This window comes from Pygocentrus nattereri, chromosome 3, assembly GCF_015220715.1.
Source record: "Pygocentrus nattereri isolate fPygNat1 chromosome 3, fPygNat1.pri, whole genome shotgun sequence".
In the NCBI taxonomy this organism is placed as follows: Eukaryota; Metazoa; Chordata; class Actinopteri; order Characiformes; family Serrasalmidae; genus Pygocentrus; species Pygocentrus nattereri.
The window spans coordinates 23,372,055-23,395,571 of NC_051213.1; the positions used below are offsets into that span (position 1 = coordinate 23,372,055).

The window sequence follows — 23,517 nt, forward strand, 5'->3', positions numbered from 1 at the left end:
ACACAGAAGTTTTTGGATCACTCACACCTTGCAAAAAGCCTTTTTTAACCCCTTAAATAGCCAGGACTCACCGGCAGGCCCAAAGTTTTATTACACACTTCTATAACCTAAGAATAGGTTATAGCCAGCCAGTTTGCATCGATGTCTCTGTAGTTACTGACTAATAAATCTTAGCATGTAACAAACAGATTTTAAGGGGTTAAGCTGCCCTTTCAACTGACAGTTCATGTAGTCTACTCATTTCTATATAGTGTATTCAGAGTAGCCTAACTCTGAAAGGTGGAACTGAACACATCATTTTAAACCCAGTGCATTATATTTACTCCTGCACTGCTCATTTATATCCATCTGGACTTAAATGACCACTGTAGGAGCTTCTGTATGTGATAATTCAACACTGGGGATTTTATGGTGTAACATTGCAATAGCATGCATCAGCACCATTCAGCAGGCATATTACCTACATTACAGAGTTGACTTTAAAGCAGTCCTGTGTCTATAATCATTATCTTCTGGCAGTTATATAATTCCTGTGCTATGCAAACCTTATTCAGGAGCCACCAGGCTAAGTCTGAGGGGATGCTATAATTAGACAGATAGTCTTAAAGCCAGCTGCTACTGAAGAACCAACTCTGTCCCTGTCTGAAATGTTACATAACTCCTGCAACAAGCTTTTTTGGGTAAGTTTGTATAGCTTTGTATACACATGCTTAAATCTTACAGTCTGCTTGGCCCTTGCAGTCAGGTAAGAAACCATTCTACCATCTGCAGGACTTTGTAAGCTGAAGACATCAGAAGCAACTGAAGCTATTTGTGGAAAAAAACAAACAAACAAACTGTAGGCTAACGTACACGTACACAATTCTGTCTGAAGTCTGAAGGCGCCATCTAGCGAGCACCCCGGTTTATTTTATCGGAGCTGCAAATGTCACTGTAATCACTGTCACTGTGTTTTTTTTTTTATGAAACACACATGGTTACTTTATTTAATTAGTTTTTGCTTATTTCACGCATATTAATTTTGAAACGTATAAGACAAAATATCGAGCTCTAACTCAACCACTGCTGCCTTTTACTGTTTAAAGGGTCATGATGGCTTAAACCTATTGGTCACCGGATTGAGGTAATAGCTAATTTACTAACTTTAGCTTTTAGCTTGTTGTTTCTGTCATTTCTGTCTGTTGAATAATCCAGTCTCTCGATGGTTTTTTTCCATTTTGGGTGGCGTGTAACGTCCACTTCTATGGCAAAGACGACGTGAAAGGCAGGACGCTGACTGGGAACAGGCAGACACTTTACCGCGGATCTGTAAACACTGAGCACAGGTCTTAGCAGACTTACTCGGGTCGATGGAGATCAGTTGGTGTGTACAGTCGCCTGTTCTGCGGTTACACAGCACGTGTCGTGAACAAGCTTTCTGACAGACTTCGCAAAACAACATCGACAGCGACGAGCCTCTGCTGAATCAGAAAACGGGAGCTTTTATATGTAACGGCACACTGATCGATATATTACAGCTGGTGTAATAGGTAAGGACAGACCCTGAGAGACGCTGGTTGGGGTGTCTGCTGTTTTGTTCTATGCATCAGATTTCTAACGTGCTGCAGTGTTATGTAAGAAGGTAGCGGTGTTTAACCACGTTTTCGGTCCAGCTAACGGCCAGTGCGTCTGTTAACGGAGAAATCGTGCAAAGGATGGACGACACACTTTCAGCTAACTGACGTGTCTGAAATGGGATATTCGACACGTTTTGTTACTCAGTTGTCACCTCACCCGCTAAGTAAGTTCCCAACCTGCTATGCCAGCCCGCAGTCCGGTTGTCTGCAGTCTGCGCAGCTCATGTCTTCGTGGTTATTTTTGTGGTTTGCTGGTTTGACTGCTTCGTTAGCTGTCGTTAGCTGCCTAGCTAACGACAGCTAGCTATCATTTAATTTCCCGCCACCTATGGTAAGCTGCTCCGCACTGCACAGCAATACCGCAACCTCCTCAGGTTACAACTAAACTTATAACTTCGTTAAGAAAAAGAATAAATGTATATAAATGAATAAATACATTTGAAAGACTATCCTGTTTGATATATTTCTTCAGGTAAAATGAAGAAAGTAATTTGTTGTTGTTTACACTTGCATAATACTCGACGTCGTATTTCAGTAACGTATTGTTAACTGACGTTTAAAATAACAAATGTTGAAAATGTATATTTTTACTTTGTTTAGTTGGTAAGTATGGTTATGTTGTCTAGCGCTACTGTGGCCCATTGGATATCCTGGAATCCACAGTGCCTGGGTGGAATAAACTTTTTTTTTTTTTTAATAAATGTCCAGGTTTTTGACCCAAAATGAAGTACATCCTGGTCACAGGTGGAGTCATATCTGGAATTGGTAAAGGCATCATTGCCAGCAGTGTGGGAACAATCCTTAAATCTTGTGGCCTCCACGTCACGGCAATCAAGATTGATCCTTACATTAATATTGATGCTGGCACCTTCTCTCCTTATGAGCATGGTGAGTGTTTGGACAAATACCCTACCTGACTGCTGGTGTTTTGAAGGGGTTAGTGGCCTTAGTGTCGTCCATACTGACGAAAGCATGATCTTACAGGTGAAGTATTTGTACTGGATGATGGTGGTGAAGTTGACTTGGATTTGGGGAACTATGAACGCTTTCTGGACATCCGACTAACCAAAGACAACAACCTGACTACTGGAAAAATCTATCAGTCTGTTATAACTAAGGAGAGGAGAGGAGATTATCTTGGCAAAACCGTGCAAGGTGAGTCTGTTTTGTAAATACGAGGTAATTTTAGGTCTGTGAAATTGAAGCTCTTGTCATCAGCTGGACTTCATTATTATTTTCTTCAAGTACCAGATGTTGGATGTTGAACTTAGATTTACAGTCTGAACACTTTAGAGCAGCTGTTTTTGCTTTCTGTCACATTTGTTTACATTTTCTTAACTTGTAATGACTTCAGTTTGAGTTTATTATCCCTGGTTGTGTTTCTCTACTGAAGGTCATTCAAACAGTGTTTCACACAGTATTTCACAGTACAGTTATGCCCGTGTAAGAAAAACAGATGTGAGCAGCAATTGTTGTAAAAACGCTGGTTTACTATAGTGCTTGATGTGTTTTTTACAGTGGTGCCACACATCACTGATGCCATTCAGGAATGGGTGATGCGTCAGGCAAAAGTCTCAGTGGATGATGATGGTGTTGAACCGCAAGTCTGTGTCATTGAGGTACTATTCAGCAGAATTTGTTAGATGTGTTTGTTAATATTGTAATGGTGTCTGTATTTTATCTTCAATATACCTTTGCTTATCACAGCTTGGGGGTACAGTTGGAGACATCGAGAGTATGCCCTTCATTGAAGCCTTCAGACAGTTTCAGTTCAAGGTGAAACGAGAAAACTTCTGTAACATCCATGTTAGCCTTGTTCCTCAGGTAAGACAGACAATAATCCCATAACCATTATCCACATTTGTCAGCTTATTCAGTGTTTACACTCATAGCATGTGAAGCTCTGATGTTTATAGTTGTGATAAAGGAGTCACCCTGAGTTTAGATTGATGATAAGGTATGATTATCTTGTCCTGATTATTTCCCACTGTGTTGTCAGCCCAGCACTACAGGAGAGCAGAAGACTAAACCCACGCAGAATAGTGTGCGTGAGCTTCGTGGGCTGGGCCTGTCTCCAGATCTGGTCAGTCAGATGGCCTTTCTTTCTCTGTTATCTCAGTGGGGTGATGAACCCCAATGTACAAATCCACCAACTCTTCTACCAAACCAAAACATGCATTCACGTATTTTGCAAACCAATAGGTTTTGTTATATTTTACATATTGTTTTTTTTTTTTAATGTAGAGGCCCCAGGGATTATTTTTATTTATTATTTACAATTTTACTCTAGATCAAAATGAGGGTTTTACAATTTATACAGTTTTTCCCCCTTTTTCTCAATTTTTTCTCTCTAGCCAGATTTGGCCATTCTGGTCATGGACTTATTTGTAGTTTGGATCTTGTGACTAATTCTAGAAAGTGTTATTGATTTTTTTTATTTTTTTTTTTTTTATTCCATGATCTAACAAGTTGGTTGCTATCACTGAGCTCACCAGTGGCTTCTTGCTTCTCATATATTAGAAATGGTTTATTTTGACACATCTAATATTTTGGCTGATCTCTGATTGATTTGTTGCAACCACTGCAACTGGCTTTAACACTTCTTTGATCCTCGTATTGGCTCTATGTGCAAATCCCTTTAGAATCAATGCAAGACCTTCTATCATCCCTGTGCATGAACTCACAATATAAATGTGGAAACCACTGAATTAAAGCTAACATCCTGTATTTTAAATTCATGGTCTTTTTTTTTCTTTCTTCGTTATAAAACATGCTAAAAGCAGGGATGTCCAGTCTTACACAACAAAGGGCTGCAGGTTTTCATTCCAAATATGTAGAGTACACTTGATTCAACTTGCTTAATCAATCAGTTAGCCTTCAAAGAACTGGTCATATATACTCTTTGTTGAAATTAAAACCTTCAGCCACACCATCCTTTTGTGTATAAGACTGGACACAGCTGTCCTAGAGTATGGAGCCAAACAAAAATGAACTGCACTGTATTTTTGACCTGGGCTCCCCAATGTTCTTTGAAAAGCCATTCGATTTTTCTTCTTTTCATTTAGATTGTTTGTCGTTGTTCCACACCTCTGGACACTGCAGTGAAAGAGAAGATCTCCATGTTTTGTCATGTGGAGCCAGAGCAGGTATCTAAACGTGGAGTATTATTGAGCTATAATAGGAAAGTGAGGTAGAAGTTGCTGACTTGTGCTGATTGGAGATCAGTTTGTATGTTTCTATTGTAATCTTAACGGTGAATGAGGCTACCTATGAGAAGCTGGACCTAGAACATTAAATAGTCTACAAACAACTGAGGGAAAGTACCTTGTTCATATCCTGTACTTTCTCTCCTTTTTAGGTGATCTGCATACATGATGTGTCCTCAATCTATAGAGTTCCATTGCTCTTGGAGGATCAGGGCATGGTGGAATACTTTTGCAGAAGATTGGACCTACCCATTGAGATGAGGCCCCGTAGAATGCTCACCAAGTGGAAAGAAATGTCAGATAGGTGAGAATTAATCAGTATTAAAATATTAAAGAGAATTAAAGTATTAAAAGAGTATGTTGTCACTGTGGGAAGAACAATTTGCCATGTACTGTGACTGATATGTTTTTGACAGATCTGACAGGCTTTTGGAGCACACTTCGATTGCATTGGTAGGAAAGTACACCAAGTTTTCAGACTCCTATGCCTCAGTCATTAAAGCTCTAGAACACTCAGCCCTTGCAATCAACCACAAGCTAGAGGTCAAAGTAAGGAGTTTTCTTGATTAATGACTTCATGATGTTAAAATAATATATAATAATAATATATTTTCTTTTATCATGAATATGTTTTTGGATCAGTCTGGCTACCCTGTGTGCAAATGAGAATACTTACATGTTTTTTGTTCATTGAATTACCTTTTTGGTTGTTGTACTTGTTTCAGTACATAGACTCTGCAGACCTGGAGCAGAGCACACAACAGGAAGAGCCAGTGAAATACCATGAAGCCTGGCAGAAACTCTGCAGCGCTGAGTGAGTGACTTAGCACACGGTCTCCCAATGCACAGCTAGACTTCCATAACCAGCATTAGGTTCTGTAAAGTATTTAGAGCACACTGTAACAGTTTCATGTATTAATTTCGGTTAGTACACTGAGTAGTTGGAAAAGTACTGAAGTAAGAGTAAGAATGGAGAAGAAATTATTTATATAATACCACACAGATTTTTAAATTGTGCACTTAGAATGATGTAATTTAATGTAGTTCAGCATTTGTTTTCACTGTGATACACGTATAGTGTGTTAGTATCTCCAATGTATCTCCAGTGTATTAACTGTAATATGTCATGTTCTACAATTGAATCATCTAGGTCTAACTGTAAATATGTTTACCTGTCTAAATATGTGAATTTCTTTTTTGACTGTTTATGTTTTCAGCGGTGTTTTGGTACCTGGAGGCTTTGGTGTACGGGGCACTGAGGGAAAAATTCAGGCTATTAATTGGGCAAGGAAGCAGAAAAAGCCCTTTTTAGGTAAAAGAGTGTTAAGATCCATAGGATATTAAGAGTATAGCCATAGGAATTTATGAACAACAACAGGATACATCTCTGTTGTTCTGATTCTTCTGTATTTATGCTGACTATTTAGTCAAAATATTGTTGTGGGCTGCCTTTGGTTGCCCTATAATTAGCAACATATAATCCAAGATAAACTAAAGTGTTGTGGTTTGCAGGTGTTTGTCTGGGCATGCAGCTCGCTGTTTGTGAATTTGCACGCAACATGTTTGGCTGGCAAGGTAACGCAACTAAGAAGCTCCTCATTAGTATGTTGAATGAAAAATCAGTTGTATTGCTCATGTTAATATTGTCTCATTGCTCAGATGCCAACTCTACTGAGTTTGATCCTGAAACAAAGCACCCTGTAGTAAGTATCATTCTGTTTATATATATATTAATAGATGAAATATATATTGAATTGCACCCTTACAAGTACTGTTAAAACTTAGACAATACTACCACAAGAGCACTTGGTATCAGTGTTACAGATATGGGCTGTAGTAATCCTTTTATCTGTTAATGCAGGTGATTGACATGCCAGAACATAATCCAGGACAAATGGGTGGCACTATGAGGTTAGGGAAAAGACGAACCATCTTCAAAAGCAACTCAAGCATTCTCAGTGAGTTATTGTTTTTGAGGACCAAAACAGAAACATAATGCATTACACTTACTTCTAATTGCTTTATGCAGAGTAGTGGTGTCGTGATGGGTGTTGGGATGAGGTTATTAAAGTAATGATTGTACTGCAATGGAATTTTTTGTTTTGTTTTGTACTATAGGGAAATTGTATGGTGATGCTGATCATGTTGATGAAAGGCACAGGCACCGCTTTGAGGTAAATATATATATATATATATATATATATATATATATATATATATATATAATATCAGTTGTATGTTTGTGGAATATTACAAAGGCTCTTAACTGCATACATTTGTATTTTTTCAAGGTGAATCCTGAACTGAAACACCACTTTGAAAAAAAAGGACTTCATTTTGTTGGCCAGGACACAGAGGGCCAGCGAATGGAAGTTATTGAACTTGAAGGTTGGTAAAGGTGCAGTAATTTACTACCAATACCTGTGAGAGATCCCAGAATAGGTTAATTTAATGTACTTTTTGTTTTGGCAGATCATGCATATTTTGTTGGAGTGCAGTACCATCCAGAGTTCACCTCTCGACCCATAAAGCCTTCACCCCCCTATTTTGGGCTGCTTCTAGCAGCTGCAGGAAAACTTCAGAGCTACCTGCTCAAAGGATGCAGACTTTCTCCACGGTAATTATGAGTGTTTAACCCCCTGGGTTGTTATATTTTAATTGATTAAGTGTTTATTGATGGCGGCATGGTGGCGTGGTGGGTAGTGCCGTCAGCTCACAGCAAGAACGGCCTGGGTTTAATTCCCTGGCTTGGCGGCCAGAGTCCTTTCTGTGTGCCGTTTGCATGTTCTCCCTGTGTCTCCGTTGGTTTCGTCCCACAGTCCAAAGACATGCAGTCTGGTGAATTGGACATGGTAAATTGCCCCTAGATGTGAATGTGTATGTCTGTCTGCCCTTCAATGGACTGGCAACCTGTCCCTGCCTTCTGCCTGATGACAGCTGGGATAGGCTCCTGCGACCCTGAAGAGAAGCGGTTTAGAATATGTGTGTTTATTAAGCTGATAAATGCCCCTAATTCTTTTAATTCCTTTGAATTCTGCCTTTATAATATGTTTTGTCACCTGTGGATATAGATCTCTTTAATACGTTTTTTTTTTAGTGAGTTGCTGTTTAAACTGTGTTTTAAAAGATTGTTTTTTTTTTCCCTTCTCAGGGACACATACAGTGACCGCAGTGGCAGTAGCTCTCCAGACTCTGAACTCTCTGAACTCAAATTCCCATCAGTTTCATAGAAGGGATGTGGCCACTCTGTGTAGGCATGCACAAAAAGGAAAAACAGAAAATGGGCAGAAAAGCGCAAAGAAGTATTATTATTTTTTTAGCTGCTCTTGTTGAGGACAGAACATCATTTGATGTGATCTTCCCTGAAAGCTACTTCAGCTGAATTGTAGTGTTTCAGACTGTGCTGCAGAGGGCTTTGTGTTGGAGCTGAAGGGGAAGGACCAGAACTGTTGCCTTTTAAAAAGATTTTAAACAATCCCTACAACTGTTGAACTTAAATTAACTATTTATATGATTATTTATAGTGTTGAAATGGAAATAAATATTTAATTAAGAAATGTATGTAATATAAATGTGTGTAGAAGTAAATTGAGAATCTGTGGGTGAATACCATAAATATGAGCACAGCCAATAGACCTTCTTATTATGTCTTTAAAAAGAGTTTAGTTTGTTTAGTTTGAACATTTAAAATGTTTCTGTTGCCGTAATAAATTGGAAGTGTTGAGAAAAGTACTGGTGGAATGTTTCACCAATTATTTATTTGTTGTGTTATAATTTTACCAGATGTAACTATAAATAACGAGCATATCTTCATCTTTCAACCTGTGCTTTCTGACAGTATCAACATCTGCAATAACCTTAAATGGTGCATGGTGAAAACTTGCTGGCTGTGATCTAGACTCTGCATTCTTCAAAATGTAGATGTCTTAGTTATGCAAAGTAAATAAAAAAAACATCTAAAAATGCTGAATTGGAAAAAAGTGGATTGAACAATGAACGATAAATTATTTATCATGAAGATATGCCCTTTATGTACCTTGTTTCTATCGGTACAACTTTGTTGTTAGATTTTGTGTTGTGAAATAAAGCTATAAAATACGTTATTTACTGTCTAATTGTTTTATATACAATATTTCTATCGATATAACCAAAATACCTCTTCGTTGAAGAGATTGGAGTCGGTATGCTCTTCACCCCTTAACTAGAGACTTTTAAGTTGTAAACGGACATTTCCGTTGTGGACGGGTTCTGAGATCCTGCCGCTGTCTTCGCCAGCGTTAGCGAATGGAGGGGTTATAAATTACCTGGAACAGCAACATTTTGCGTTTGACCTTATCTGTTTACCCGTAAGATGAGGAAATAACACAGTCAGGTGAAGTATTTGTTTATGCTCTATATTTTAGTTTTAAAAATTTTCGCGCTGTATCGTTTTGTACAACCTTAGCTTTAGCTCTTAGCCAACACTGAATAGACCAAAATAGCTTCGCTAGCTAGCCGATATAATGTAGCATAAATGCAAACAACTGTTGGATTTAAACCAGTAAATTGCGTGCAAAAATTGGTATATATGGGGCATAAATTATACATAACGGTACATATGAAATGATCATAAACATTAACAGACGTTAGTCAGCTGTTCCCCTTAGCGGTACTTTAGCTAGCGCTGTACGTTCACGTTTATAGCCGCACATTACTGGTCTGTAAATAATGTTAGAGAGCCGATGGGATGAAAGATATCCGGGTGGATTACTGAATTTTAAAAGTTTCAGTCAGTAAAACTGTTTCCAGTTTCTTCCTGCTCACAAGCGGTGCTTAGCTGGCTAATGTTCTTTAGCTAGCTAACTACATGTCAGCTGGCATCAGCCTACTGATGTTTTGACAAATCGACTTAGCTAAGCTAGCTAGCTGCTGTTGTCTAGCCAGTTGCTCAAGCTGACTAGAGTTTAGTTAATAGCTTTAGGGAGCTATTGGTGGTATTGATTCCTTTACCACAATGACAGCTGTACGGTATGCTTTCTAACAAATGGTAGGGAACATTACATCTTTGTCTGTGTTTTTTTTTTTTTTTTTTTTTTACCTGTTCAGTGAGTCAGTACATAGGACAGCACTATGAAGTGTAACGTTAGTCACATTTCCTATCCAGATGGCTAGTCAGCTGTCTAAAAATACATTTTCAGTGTGTGATGGTTAATACACTTGGGTGTCAATCCAGTTTGTCAGTTAGATCATTATGCATTCTATCTATCTACATAAATGTTTTATTATTTTTTTTAACAAGCAGTTGAACACACGTGACTACAGCCTTACAGGAGGCTCATGACAGCTCTCTGTTGCTTGGCATGAACCAGTATCAACAGCAGACCAGCAGATCCAACCTGTACACTGGTGCCAAAGCTGAGGCCTCTTCAACCCCCCCCCTCACCACCAGCATGGCAAACAGCACTGCTGTCCCGGGAAAGGTTTTGGGCACACCTGGGCCTGCTGGCAGACTGAGTCCAGAGGGAACACAAGTGAGGCTCTCTTTTTTCCATTTTCATAGTGTATGAAAACATCAGTGCTGATACATATCAGAGCAGCTCAAAAGCTGTTGTTTTCTTCTGTATACCACTATAATGCACCTAGTCTTTCACTGGGAATATAGTCATCAGTGTATCCTGCTCTGTATCGTCCTGCTTGACCATTGCCTTTTAGCTAACTGTAAGCCCATTTTCAAAAAAGGTGGGGCACTGTGCAAAAACAAAAACATAAATTGCAGCTATGGGCAAATATTTAAAACCCTGTATTTAATTGAAATAGTACAGACAACATATCAAGTGTTGAAACTGAGAATTTTGATTGTTTTTTTCAAAAGAATTTATGCCCATTATGAAACTGATGGCAGCATAGTTTGCTCCAAACTGTATATGTCAATTAAAATTAATGATGACTTCACAGATGTGAAGGTCACCCATGTCATGTGCACTAAATGCACCCCCATACCATCAGAGATGCTGGCTTTGAATTTTGTGCTGACACAAGCTAGATGATCATTCTCCTCTTTAGCCTGGAGTATGCAGCTTCCATGATTTCCAAAAAGAATGTCATATGTTGATTTGTTGGACCACAGGACACTTTTCCACTTTGAAGGTGGTGGCGTTTCTGGCTCTTTTTTATATATGGTTTCTTCTTTGTGTGGTAGAGTTGAACTTGCACTAGCAATGAACTGTGTTCAAAGACACAAAACTGTGTTTTTTGGAAGTGTACACTACAGGCCTGAAGATCATGGCGAGCCAATATGGGTTTTTATCGGTAGAGATTTCCCCGGATTGCCTGAATCTTATATTATGATATTATGGACCGTAGATGACGAAATTGCAGTGCAGTCTTTTACAGAGTGGTGAACCCCTCCCTCTTTATTCTGAAAGACTCAGCATCTCTGGGATGCTCTGTTTATACCAAATTATGTTACTGATCTGTTTTCAGTTAACCTAATTAGTTATAAGATGTTTTTCATAACATTACAGAACTTCACCAGTCTTTTGTTGCCCCTGTCCCAACTTTTTAAAAACGTGTTGCTGGCATCAAATACAAAATGGGCATACATAAAAAAAAGACTTCAGTTTCAGCATTTACTATACTTTGCATTTTCAATTAAGTGCACATTTCAAATAATTTGTACAGAATTGCGTTCTGTTTTTCTTTACATTTTGCACAGCATCCCAGCATTTTCATTCACAACATCCCAGCATAAATCAGCATGCATGGCTTATCTGTTTGAGCCACATATTTAATTGCAATATGATTTTATCTCATATAGGTGCTCAGTAAGAAGAAACTGCAAGACCTTGTAAGGGAGATTGACCCCAACGAGCAGCTTGATGAGGATGTTGAGGAGGTACTTAATTGTGCTTTACTTCAGCATATTATTTTTTTATCCAAAATATTTAATCTTTAATATACTGTGTGAATTAGAAGGAAAGGCATATAAGGAGTGTGTATGTCAAAATGAATTGCTTACAGTAAAGTAGTTGAGTATTTTTTAGCTGTATTTAATGAAGTATACAATGTTCCTGCCACTTTTACATAGCTTGATGCTAATTCAGGGCATAAATTTGTTTCTGTCTTAATCAGAATTTTGGACTCATTACAGAAGACTATGATACATGCTGGCTACATGAAAGTTTGAGAATTATTTCTTATATAATTCTTCTAGAATTTGTTGGGTGAAAAAGTTTGAAAAATAAAATTCCAAAATACAGATAATTATGGAACATAGAACGTTCTATCAGGTCTCTCTAAATGTTAAAACAAGTGTAGTAAAATATACTAGTTTGGCTTTGGATTTATACTGTGCCTTTTTTTTTTGTACAGTATCAAATGTTATTGATTAAGGTGTAACAGAACCTCTAAATCTAAGATGTGAGGGAGAGAATTCTATGGAAAAATACTTTCTACAGGTACTGTACAATAATGTCTGGAGTTTAATGCTAAAATAAATTGAATACATAATATGTTAGTCATGTTTTCCAATGAAGACATACGAGGTTTATTATAATTGATTGAACTGTTAGAAAACTACTCACAAATCCATTGATGCAAAGAAAGTGACAATTGATCATTGCTTCAGCATATCCAACAATGAACAGTCTTTTGCATTTTTATATTGTACCATCTGCATTTTACGGGCAATCTCTTTTATTTCCAGCTAGTCTTAATAGCAGGAATATCTGGTGCATGTGTTTAACACACATTCCAAGTCCTTTGTTTGTTCTCTTAGATGTTGCTGCAGGTTGCTGATGACTTCATAGAAAGTGTGGTGACCGCTGCCTGCCAGCTCGCCCGGCACAGGAAGTCTAACACCTTGGAAGTAAAGGACGTCCAGTTGCACCTTGGTGAGTGCCTTTTTCAACTATCGCTCATTTATTGTTGTGACTGTTGATGTCAGCTTCTAGTTTTTTTGTTTGGTTTTGTGTATAAAGAGTCCTCCAAATAAACAATGCTGAGTGGTCTAATTATTATTCTGTCTCTCAGTACTGCTAGTGTGTGTATCCTAAGTAATTTTATATTATATATGATCCATATATTATTTTGAGATCACTGCTGTTGGCTCTTTAATGTGTTTTTTTGTGACCCGTTTCTGACTGTGTGAAGTTTACGCATTTAAAGATTTGCTTTTAGTGCTTCACTGTGTTACTATGTTGATTCCACAGAACGCCAGTGGAACATGTGGATCCCTGGCTTTGGATCAGATGAAATCCGACCATACAAGAAGGCGTGTACCACAGAAGCGCACAAACAGGTCAGCCTTAATGTTCTTAGATTAATACAGAACACAGACCTATATTGAAGAGAAAATTGTCAAGTTTTGCTCAATAACTGTCTTTTGTTCTTCCAGCGAATGGCACTGATCCGTAAGACGACCAAAAAGTAGCAGGATTGAGAAGACCAAGAAATTTTTCACTCGTTTTTGCTTTTTTGGTTTATGGGAAGAACATGTGACCTTTTGAAAGTTTTGCAGTTGATGGGCAGCAGGCCTCCATATCGAACTGATAGAGGCACATTTGTCAGACAAGTGCTTCTATATGTTTTTTTTTTCTTTTCTTTTTTAACTTTTGCTTTGATGCTGTTATTTGGCTGTTATTAGTATGCTTTGTGCTTGCTGTGATTAATGTAGGCTTTGCTATTTTATGCCTAAATGCTGCAATTAAATATCTTAAATTTTGCATAAAATACATGAAGATCAGATCGGATCACTCACTGTGGGCATTTACTTTTTACAGCAGCCGCTTTGAAAATATGTATAAATTATAAATATAGTTGCATATTTATCAAGTACAGCCTTTTATTTGTTCCTTTAGAATCTGTTGGTTTGATCATTTCTTGGGAGAATTTTGAAACAGATTAATTTGTGATCTATGGTGTAAATATCCTGTAGTGGTGAATAGTACTGGGCGTGCTGTGACACTTGCCCTTGTTATCTAATAAATACGCATAGTCCCACTTTTCCACAGGTCATGATTTTGACAGGAAATGTGGTTAGCTTAGTCATTTTATGTGGCACAAAACACTAAGGATTGTGCAGTCAACATTTTGTCAGGTTCCTTCAAGTATACTTTATCTGCAACATCTTTGAATTTTGAAATTAATTTTTCACTGTTACTCTCTCCATGTTGGACTGTTTGCATCTATATTTAAGGTAATAAATATAGAATTTATTCAGCTGTAATTGAATTGTGAATGCGGAATAATTTTCCATGAATCCAACATGGTGGTTCTGTTTCAGCAAAATAAATATTCAGCAAGACACTGAAACTAAGTTACTGTATGACATCATCTGGCTGGAGGCAAGTTTACAATGTTTGGCAATGTTAGTTTTGTCCTTAAATGTGATTAATGCCTGACTAGTTTTGGTAGATCACTTGAGGTTAGCATGAGACAAGCATTTCTTTCTTTTACCAGTCTTTAGTTCCAAAAGAATGATATGCTTTATTATTATTATTATTATTATTATTATTATGTCTTGCAGGTGCAAACTTGTCTTCTGGTAAACTCAACTGGTGGGCAAGTCTTAATGATATCTAAATTGCAGCAATGCTTTATTCATATATATATATATATATATATATATATATATATATATATATATATATATATATATATATATATATATATATATATATATATATATATATATATAGGTAAGAGAAAGGGTTTCCACAGTAGACACGCTGTTGAGCTCATCACATGACTGATTTTATAGGTCCCCTTTTCAGTTCTATGTGTTATGAAGCGGTTCTGAGGCTTTCCTGTGGGGCTGTTTTATATGGTTCATTGAGGACTTTCACACGCAGAGTCCTTTTGTTAGTACTTGAGTAACATTGGTCATGTTCAGTTCCACCCATACTACTAAATGTTGTCCACACTCGAGATGTTTACTTGATAAAATTACCCAGCTGGCAAATATGGTCTCATTAACACGCAAAGATTACTATGTGTTACTGCAGTGTGTTTTGTAGTGCTTAGTTTTAATATAGGATGTAACTTCAGTACTGCAGTCCTAAGGTAGCCAGAATTACTGGAATATTGACATAAGCCTTACGTGATCACACCTGACCACATCACGTGGTCAAAAAAGGTCAATACTTTGGCTCTGCATTGAGGTTGGCGTGAAATGTAACCATTTTCATGGGGTTTATAGAAAATTCTTATGTGGTTTGGCTAAGTATTGTTCTTTATAAGATCTTGTGTTTTTCATGAATAAAAAGATTTGACTATCTAAATATTTACTGAGTATGATTAAACTACCTGAATATGCTGTATTGTTAATGAGTAACAAGCAAAATTAGCTGGAATGGAGGATCTTCATTGGTTAATGCGAAGCCCTTGTGTGCATAATTATGTCTGTTACCGTAAAAATATTTGGGCAGACCTACCTGAAAATGCATGAGGTGAATACACTTAAAGACATTTTGATCTAAAAGCTTATACTTGCATGTTGGTATATTTTTTTTGTAATGTAATTAGTGAAGTTAATGTACAGAGTTAGTGTACAAAATGTACTTCAAATGTTTTAGGTGCCCCCTAAAATGGGTTTCAGCAACATGTTTGTATTTTCAGGTCTGTTAGAAAAGCAAATCAGGTGGCTTCTCATGAAGAGTTTGATTTGTATAACATTTTTTGGGTCTCTGCGTTATTCTAAACGTGCTGTTTCAAAGTGTTGGTGTTTTCTCTATCGTTCTAAAATGAGGAAAACTGTAAAAATAAGGAAAATGACAATGTATCCAAACTTTTGACATACATGCAGTTCTGTGCAAAGGTCAGACTATCCTTCATTTATTTCCAGTCAAAATGGCAATTGAGTAGTTTAAGTATCATATATATATATATATATATATGATATATAATTTACTGCTGAAAGCCAAAAATATTAGATGCTCATTGTATTGTTTTATAAAGATTATTTTTACAGAGTATATACACCATCTGTTTATTGTTTATAGCCCAGATGGGTCGACTTTAAGTAGACAAAAAAAAGTTGTGAGTTCAGCATTTTCTATTATAAGGGTTTAACGTGACATTACCCATCTGTTTGACTGGAAAGAAGACAGTTACAGCTCTCATATGATACCCACCTTTTGCATGTACCTTATGTTATACGAAAGTTAGGAAGAATATGCCGAAGTGCATTTTGGAACCACCAGCGGTTCCAAGAGGCTAACCAACCATGCAAGACCAAAAAGACTACCAAAACTGCTCCCATCAGATAAGCAGAGCTTAAAGCTTACATCTTATATCAGGAGAAAATCAAGCTCCACTTTCACTTCAGATCTGAAAAAAGACACAAGAGTTTCTGTCCATCCTTCCGCTGTTGGAAGACAGCTCAACACTATGAGCCTGAAAGGATGTGTAGATGTCAAGAGGCTATTACTGAGAAAACAGACCAACATTTTTGAGGTTTATTATTGGAGGTACATTTTTTTGAAAAACTGAATGCAGGTCTCCTGAAAAGAATGGGAACTGCAAAAAGCAAAGAGTGAACACAGACATTTTGATAGACCTATTATGTTTAGTTGGTGAGGCTTCAGTGTGATGTAGTGTTAAATATGTTTTGTGCTTTTGTTCAAGACATTGAGAGATGATTAACTTGTACTTGATGGCCATTTCGACTGCAAATTAAATAAATAAAGAGTGGTCTCTGACTTTTACACAGTACTGTACATACATCAGCCTACATGTACAGAGTTTGGACACACCAACTCATAAAGAAGTTTTCTTCACTTTTACTTTTTTCCGCATTTTACAATACTGCATGTTGGAATTTTCTGGTTTAGTTCGAAATGTTTCTAGATCAGCAGGGAATTTCAGGCACAAGTCCCACCTTGCATGATGTTTTGAGTAGGTTGTACCAGAAGGTATCAAAAACAGCATGAAGAACCAAGGAACGCCAACAGGACAACTGTCCTTATTTCAAAATGAATTCATTAAAAGCAGTCATTGCATCTTTTTATTACTAATTAGTACCAGTGATTCACTACTACAGGACTTCACTACTACAGTTGGCGCTTTGATCCATTCTCAATCACTGCATCACTAAGCTGGCTGTTGACAGGTGTGCTTTTTGGAAACCCCCACTAACAAATCCAGCAATCAAAGTGAACATCAAGAGTGAATCAAAGTGAAAACCCTAGGCCACCAAAAGAAAGTACTATGGGTCTTCTTTTACTTTACCCTTGTTCAGGGTTTCCTCTGACCATGTGACACGAGAAGGGCACTGCTGACCCACACATCGCCACTTAATTTCGCCTCAGAAACCGCTCATAACTTCAGTAACAGTGTTCGGCCGCTGGCCCTGCGCTTTGGGATGATGCTGCTGACTAAACAGGGACTGAGTTCTTTCCACAGTCTCACTACTTTCCGCTCAGATCAGGCTCGGTGTGCGAGTCTCTTAAGGGGAGCTCCTCTAGCAGTCACAGCGCTTCCTCGGCGTGTTGGAGTCGTTGTTGTGCAGTTTGGTGGTGGTGGTCTTCTGGCTGTGTGGAACTGAGCTCTTCACTCCGTCCCAGCCCTCCCTCAGCTGCACCTCTCCCGCCTGCAGTCCCTGGTACACGCGGCTGCTCAGCAGCTCGAACGGGACCCGGATGTTGTGGCCTGTTTTGGCGGACGCCTCCACGTACGGGGCTCCGAGCTGCGCCGCCAGCCTTTCCGCCTCCTCGCGGCTGACCACGCGCTCCCCTGCCTCCTCGCGATCGGTCTTGTGGCCCACGAGCACGAAAAGTACGACATGAGGCCGCACGTGCTCGCACACCTCAGCGTGCCACTCCCGCACGCGCTCAAACGACGCGCGGTTCCCAACGTCAAAGACCAGCAGCGCGCCCACCGAGTTCCGGTAGTAGGAGCGGGTCACTGACCTGAGACACACACACACACACACACACACACACACACACACACACACACACACACAGAGAGAAAGTAGTGGATTTGTTAAATGATGCAAAGGGCATGGCTTTAGTTTTTCTTTTTGTTCCTGAAGTTTTACCAGAACAGTTATTAATCTTTACATGACCATTTTCCAACCTCTCTTGATTAACCAGTCCATCGCAGGGCAGTCAGACAGACACCTTCACTCACACGCACATCCAGGGGCAATTGAACATGTCCATCAAAGGAACAGTGACTTCAAAATTTGATTAGATTTTTTTGAAAAATGGACTCTTGCAGTTTAGTTTCCTTAGTAGGGAGTGACCAGTAGGTGTTTACATACTATGTTAATTGCTTTTTTTTTTTAAATGGAGAAAATGTAGTTTTCCATGATATGGACCTGATATGGAACTTTTTCTAGACTTTTGTGACTAAGAAAAACTAAGCAAAATTATCTGCCAATTTATTGAGAGGATTTCATAAAATAATAAAGAAAATAAAATAACTTAAGCAATAAAATACATAAATAAGCACTATAATAACATTTGGTGGTGGTTATATTTCAGAATATGTTATTTAAAAAGTAACAGAGTAGATCTGATTTGTACTTGCATGGGTCTCTTGGCTCATGGGGACCGTAAGTGACTGCCAACTTTGACTGGCACAAACGAATACACAAACACACACATACACAAACACACACACACACACACACACACTTAGGGGTTAATTGTCTAGAAATCTGTGCTCCGATTGACAATTTAAATTTTGTGGTCTGATCGGCTAACGCATTGGCTGATGATTGGTTAACTGGTAATTGTGCCCTGCATGTTTTAGTGTTTTCCTGCTCTAAACCCGCTCTACTCTCACTTGAACTCAGGAATCAGCTGAGTAGTTGGAGTGTGTTGGGAGCAGGGAAAACACTAAAATGTACAGGGCTGGGGATGCTCCTGGAACAAGATTGGGAACCACTGCACAGAATCCTACTATCTGATTGGCTAAGTATATTCTGTGATTTGGTTAGCTAATAGAAGCTGCAGTCTAATTGGCTAGTTGAATTCTGTGCTGTTGATCATTTGAATTCTGCAGTCTGATTGGCTAATGCAATCTAGGTAACACATTGGCTTACAAGAATCCAGTAACAGATATCCTGTCATTGTATTGTTATTTGGGTTTATTAATAATTAAGCCTTATCTAAAAAAATAAATAAAACAGTCAGAATCACTTCCTGCAAAATAACTCTTTTTTTCTAGGAGCAGTTTGCTGGTAGCACCTGCCAGCATTGTTTGCAAAACTCTGGCATGAGTTCCCTTAAATACATTTATGTATTCGTCACATACTCTTACAGTGGTTGGCATAGCACTTGGAGTCTAGTCTGAAGACTCTTATTGGTCTAGCAGTAGCATCTACATGGTAGACCTTTGAATGCTTTATTATATATATTTTTTATTTCGGGCAAAAGCTTCTGGTTTCCTTTCAGGTTATGTATAACTGAAAAGGGAAAACTGTGGAATATTACTCTGAAATATTACAATAATATTATATAAACATATACCCACAGTACTTACAACTATATTAGTCTACATTACTCAAGCATTGCTAATTATGTAATGAGTTGAATCAGAAGTGTTAAATGGGGTTGAATTCTGCAGTTCTGTGGACTTGAGGCTGACACCTTAGTACTGATATTAGAATTACACCCATGTTACATATCATATAACAGTGTATCAACTAAGAAGTATTAGCCTTACATGTATATTACCAAATGTATTGTAACATTAGAATGTATTAGACTACATATACTTACCTCACTTATAATCTCAAACTATATAAGAATGTATTATACTGACACTCTTAAAAACAGAGGTGCCACAATGGTTCTTTAAATGAATGCCATAAAAGAACAACTTTTCATTTCCTGAAGAACTTTAGAATTTGCAGCAGAAAAAGAGACCTACACATCATTTAAAAATTATAAAATAAAAATAGGATCTCTGGTCATTTGGGATAGTATTTGTGTTGTAGACATTGTGAGCCCTGGTTCACCACCTCTGTACAGAAGATCATTTGGCAGGTTTTGACTCGATTATTCATAAATGTTTAAAAGTCAGTGGAATTTTCCTTTTCAGTCTTTTCATTAGCAGCAGGCTTAGATAAAAGCTATTGCTTCCCATTTCCATTCTGCTTACATTCTTGCACCTGACAATATCACTGGCTCTGAGCCATTAGCAGGACAGAACATGCTTTTTAGGATGGCATCGTAAATGCACAGTACAGCTTCACCCAGTTGCACCCTTGAATTGTACACTTACAAGTAAATGTAGGTCTGATGTCAATCATTCATTTTCAGTATTCAGCCCATGTCAAGGAACATGCTTTCTCAAGAATCCAAGAAATTTGCTTGACAGTAGTGGACCTTTTCCTTTATGATACAGATCAGTGTGGGTGATGTTCTTAACTCATATCCCAGCACTAATTAGCTGATCTTTATGGTTTGAGTAGTGAGGTTCCCAGGCAGATCTTTGCTGAAAATTTCTCTTTTAGTGTGGATTAAACTTTGAGACAAAATCGGATTAATAGCTCTCACGTAGAAAATAAACTTTGATTAGTTCAGAAACTAATATCAATCCAGTTCAAAAGTATACTTCCTGGAAAAAAACTAACTTTATTCAGTTACATGATACAAACTGATGCTTAAATGTTACATCACAATTAGACAGTTTGGTAAGTTTTCAGTTGGAAAGTTTGCTAAATATTTCTATCTTGAATAGATGTTCATGTTGTGCTTCTAAAGGAAGAACATGAGGTTGAACTTTGGATCATTTGAATAGCTGCTAGCATGGGGTTATGCAAATGTGATCAGTTGTAGTTACTGTACTACTAGCATGCAGGTAAATATACAGCCTTTCCGCACTCATGATGTATGGACTGACCTTTAAAACCATTCCTTCCTCCACACCCATCTGAGAAACATCTCTGCTGCCTTCCTACTCTATAATAATATGGATATCCTAAATATCAGCCTGAAAACTGTGCAAACTGTACAAGTACAGCTTCTAAAGAGATAATATTTAGATAAACAAAAACAAAACCTTGAACAAACTGAATATTGGTCATCAGATATATGCTCAGTGTGCTGTACCTGAATCTTTCCTGGCCAGCTGTGTCCCAGAACTGCAGCTTGACCCTCACTCCGGGCTCCACTTCCAGGAAGTACACATAGAAGTCCACTCCGACAGTCTGGTTGATACACTCCAGAAACTCGTCCTCTGTGTAGCGTTTCAGCATGGATGACTTTCCCACTGTAGAGTCACCCAGCATGATGATGCGAAACTGGTACTGCCACAGCGTCAGGTCCATGACTGATGTTGGCCAGAACAGGCCTCAAAACAGCAGAGATATAAACTCAACACCTGCTTTCTCACCTCTCTCAGTGCCAGTTTACAAGACAGCAGTCATGAGGGTGTTCTAGTGCAAGCCTTTGTCCCACACGTCCTCAGTCATAACAGAAAAAGAACTAAATCCATAGTAGTTCTTATGTGTTCTTCAGAGCCTGCTCAGGTTTGTGCAACAGACTCAGCTGCACTGTCGAAGGGGTGGAACCTGTGTTGATCTGCTACTTCATCTTTGCCTGCTCATACTTGTTGCAGGGAGTGGTTTGAGAAAGCAGGGGAGTTTTTTTTTAAACCATGCCAGAGGGAAGGCCCAACCAATTTCATATCAGGACAAGCCCAGTATTTCCTGCTAAGACCAGCTCATTGCCTTTAGTGTGTCTCACAGACCATGCAAACATTTCAACCTACATGCTTAAAAAGGAAATTTCTTAAGGGTTCCTCAAGGGAATGTCTATAAATAGAACCATGCAGACTCAAAAAAATTTGAATGCTATGCTTCAGTATTTCCTTGAAAGGTAAGATAGTTTACCTGATAGAGAACATGTTATATATGCTTCTTTAAAGAACCTTTTAAAAATGATTGTATATTAGACAAAAAAAGCATTTTCATCCAGTCTGTTATTACCATTGTTAGTACTTTATAGCAGTGCTTCTCTAAAATAATCCCCAGGGCTCCCAAAGTCCACAGTTTTGATTCAACCTAACTAACAAAATTCAAAGGGGTAAAATGTGGACTGACTGGGGGCTCTGGGAACCCTTTTTGTACAGAACCCTTTTTGCTAGGAGTTTTGGGGTAAAAAAATCCCTCATACCATCTGTTGGCTGACCATTAACAGTCATAGCTCATTGCTTAACAGCTTGTAAGATGACTCAGGATCATCTCTTCTTCCAGAAATGCAATTTGCAGTAGTTAAGATACTTGCACAATGCTCATACCTCCCACATCTATTTGTGCTCAATTTAGTCAGTCCAAACAGGAGGTGAGTTCACTCCCTTAGGACGCAGACAGGAGGGGCGCATGATAAAATTAACTCTACAGCTTCAGTCTTGCATTGTTTTCTCCTGTTTACAGATTTTCAGCTATACAACAGAAACTGAAGTGCATGTTGTAGACTCACAGTTGCTCTTTGTTCGCTCTTATCCTCATAATCCTTTGATACACTCAAAGGCACAGGCACATTGTGCTGGCTTTTGTCAGTGTAATGTCTTACATGAGCCAGTAGGAGTGGAGGTAGGCGGCAGTAAAGCAGCGAAGCATTCATTGTTTACCCAGAGGGAGAAAGAAAGAGAAGTTCACTCACTCTCTGACAGTATTATGGCTAAAAGCGCAGAAAGATTTACAGTGGCTACTCACTCTCTTTTAAAATGTTCACCTTTTGTAACCTTATATCCATGAATCCCATACATGTGAAGAAATACAACAAATGTGACCTACTCCCTGCCCTTAAAATCCTGGATTTTGGAATCTTGGAAAAAAAAAGTTTGTTCATATAGCATTATACTCTTTTCAATATCAGGTTTGGAAGAAATATGAGCGAAGCCCATTTTGTTGGGATTTCAAACAAGTTTAAAAAAATGCTAATAAATAAATAAATACAACCTCCCTTAAATCAGAGCTGTAATTTTAACCATTCATAACATTGAAGTCCTGCAAGTTTAATTGCCCTCATCAAGTAACCAAGGAAAAATTCAGTTGTACACAAAAAGTTTCCCATCATGGGTAGCCTATTTAAAAGAAAGCAGCTTTCCAAAGTCCACCAAGAAAAAATGAGTGACAAATAAGGACAAGTTTTGGCTTGGTTAACACTGCCTACAAGGCCAAACTGAATCAACAAGCAGCGAGGAGACTGGGCAGGGGTTTCAGGACTTCTACAATGACGTTCAGGCTCGCATTACCCACAGTAAATACTAGGCATCATCCTGAGGAATTTCCCATTCTGGCCCCTGAGAGGTTGATGCAAAGAAAGTAGAAAAAAAATATATGTTCTGACATCTACTCTACTCTGCTCATACCCAAATCCATACCATTACTCTCCTGGACATAACCTTGAGTTTTAGTAATGCACTAGCTTTACAACAGCCACCAGGTGGAGACAGATATCTTCTCAAAAGGTATTCTGTGGAAATTCTCTTCTTGTTCTACAGTTTATTTCCCATAAAATGTACAGAGGTCAGTGGGGACTTCTCTCCCCACGTCTGAAATGTATCTACACTACACAACACTTTTCTATGCCAAATCTGTAGATACACACTGTATGACCAAAAGTATCCAGACACATCTTCAAATTAGAGTTAAATTAGAGTTAGGTACACCCACTGCTGACACAGTCATTCAATTGCACACACATCTCCACAGAATAGCATTGACAATAGCATGGGATGCTCTAGAACAGTCATAC

General features: G+C 38.3%; 3 protein-coding genes across 5 annotated transcripts; 2 read left to right on the forward strand and 1 right to left on the reverse strand.

Annotated features, from left to right (window-relative positions):
* Positions 1-1,106: 1,106 nt before the first annotated feature.
* On the forward strand, positions 1,107-8,925 carry ctps1b (CTP synthase 1b). 2 transcript variants are annotated; one of them, XM_017708279.2, is made up of 19 exons: positions 1,107-1,123; positions 1,253-1,529; positions 2,325-2,504; positions 2,601-2,771; positions 3,135-3,235; positions 3,324-3,440; positions 3,616-3,699; positions 4,682-4,762; positions 4,975-5,126; positions 5,239-5,371; positions 5,548-5,636; positions 6,040-6,134; positions 6,335-6,397; positions 6,482-6,525; positions 6,684-6,780; positions 6,941-6,996; positions 7,114-7,210; positions 7,295-7,439; positions 7,974-8,925. In XM_017708279.2, the coding sequence occupies exons 3-19, from the start codon at positions 2,339-2,341 to the stop codon at positions 8,050-8,052; spliced, it is 1,770 nt and encodes a 589-aa protein (XP_017563768.1). In that variant the 5' UTR covers positions 1,107-1,123; positions 1,253-1,529; positions 2,325-2,338; the 3' UTR covers positions 8,053-8,925. The 2 variants fall into 2 exon arrangements, with proteins under 2 accessions (XP_017563768.1, XP_017563769.1); XM_017708280.2 differs by lacking the exons at positions 1,107-1,123; positions 1,253-1,529 and adding an exon at positions 1,546-1,780.
* A 110-nt stretch (positions 8,926-9,035) lies between these two features.
* taf12 (TAF12 RNA polymerase II, TATA box binding protein (TBP)-associated factor) lies at positions 9,036-14,027 on the forward strand. 2 transcript variants are annotated; one of them, XM_017708219.2, is made up of 6 exons: positions 9,036-9,194; positions 10,171-10,332; positions 11,619-11,696; positions 12,579-12,693; positions 13,012-13,100; positions 13,197-14,027. In XM_017708219.2, exons 2-6 carry the CDS (start codon positions 10,252-10,254, stop codon positions 13,230-13,232), a joined length of 399 nt encoding a protein of 132 aa, XP_017563708.1. In that variant the 5' UTR covers positions 9,036-9,194; positions 10,171-10,251; the 3' UTR covers positions 13,233-14,027. The 2 variants fall into 2 exon arrangements, with proteins under 2 accessions (XP_017563708.1, XP_017563707.1); XM_017708218.2 differs by having other exon boundaries at positions 9,043-9,194; positions 10,104-10,332.
* Positions 14,028-16,565: 2,538 nt separating this feature from the next.
* Positions 16,566-21,349, reverse strand: rab42b (RAB42, member RAS oncogene family). The gene is made up of 2 exons (XM_017708281.2): positions 20,866-21,349; positions 16,566-17,709 (listed from the first exon to the last, which is right to left on the reverse strand). Exons 1-2 carry the CDS (start codon positions 21,081-21,083, stop codon positions 17,262-17,264), a joined length of 666 nt encoding a protein of 221 aa, XP_017563770.1. The 5' UTR covers positions 21,084-21,349; the 3' UTR covers positions 16,566-17,261.
* Positions 21,350-23,517: the final 2,168 nt, after the last annotated feature.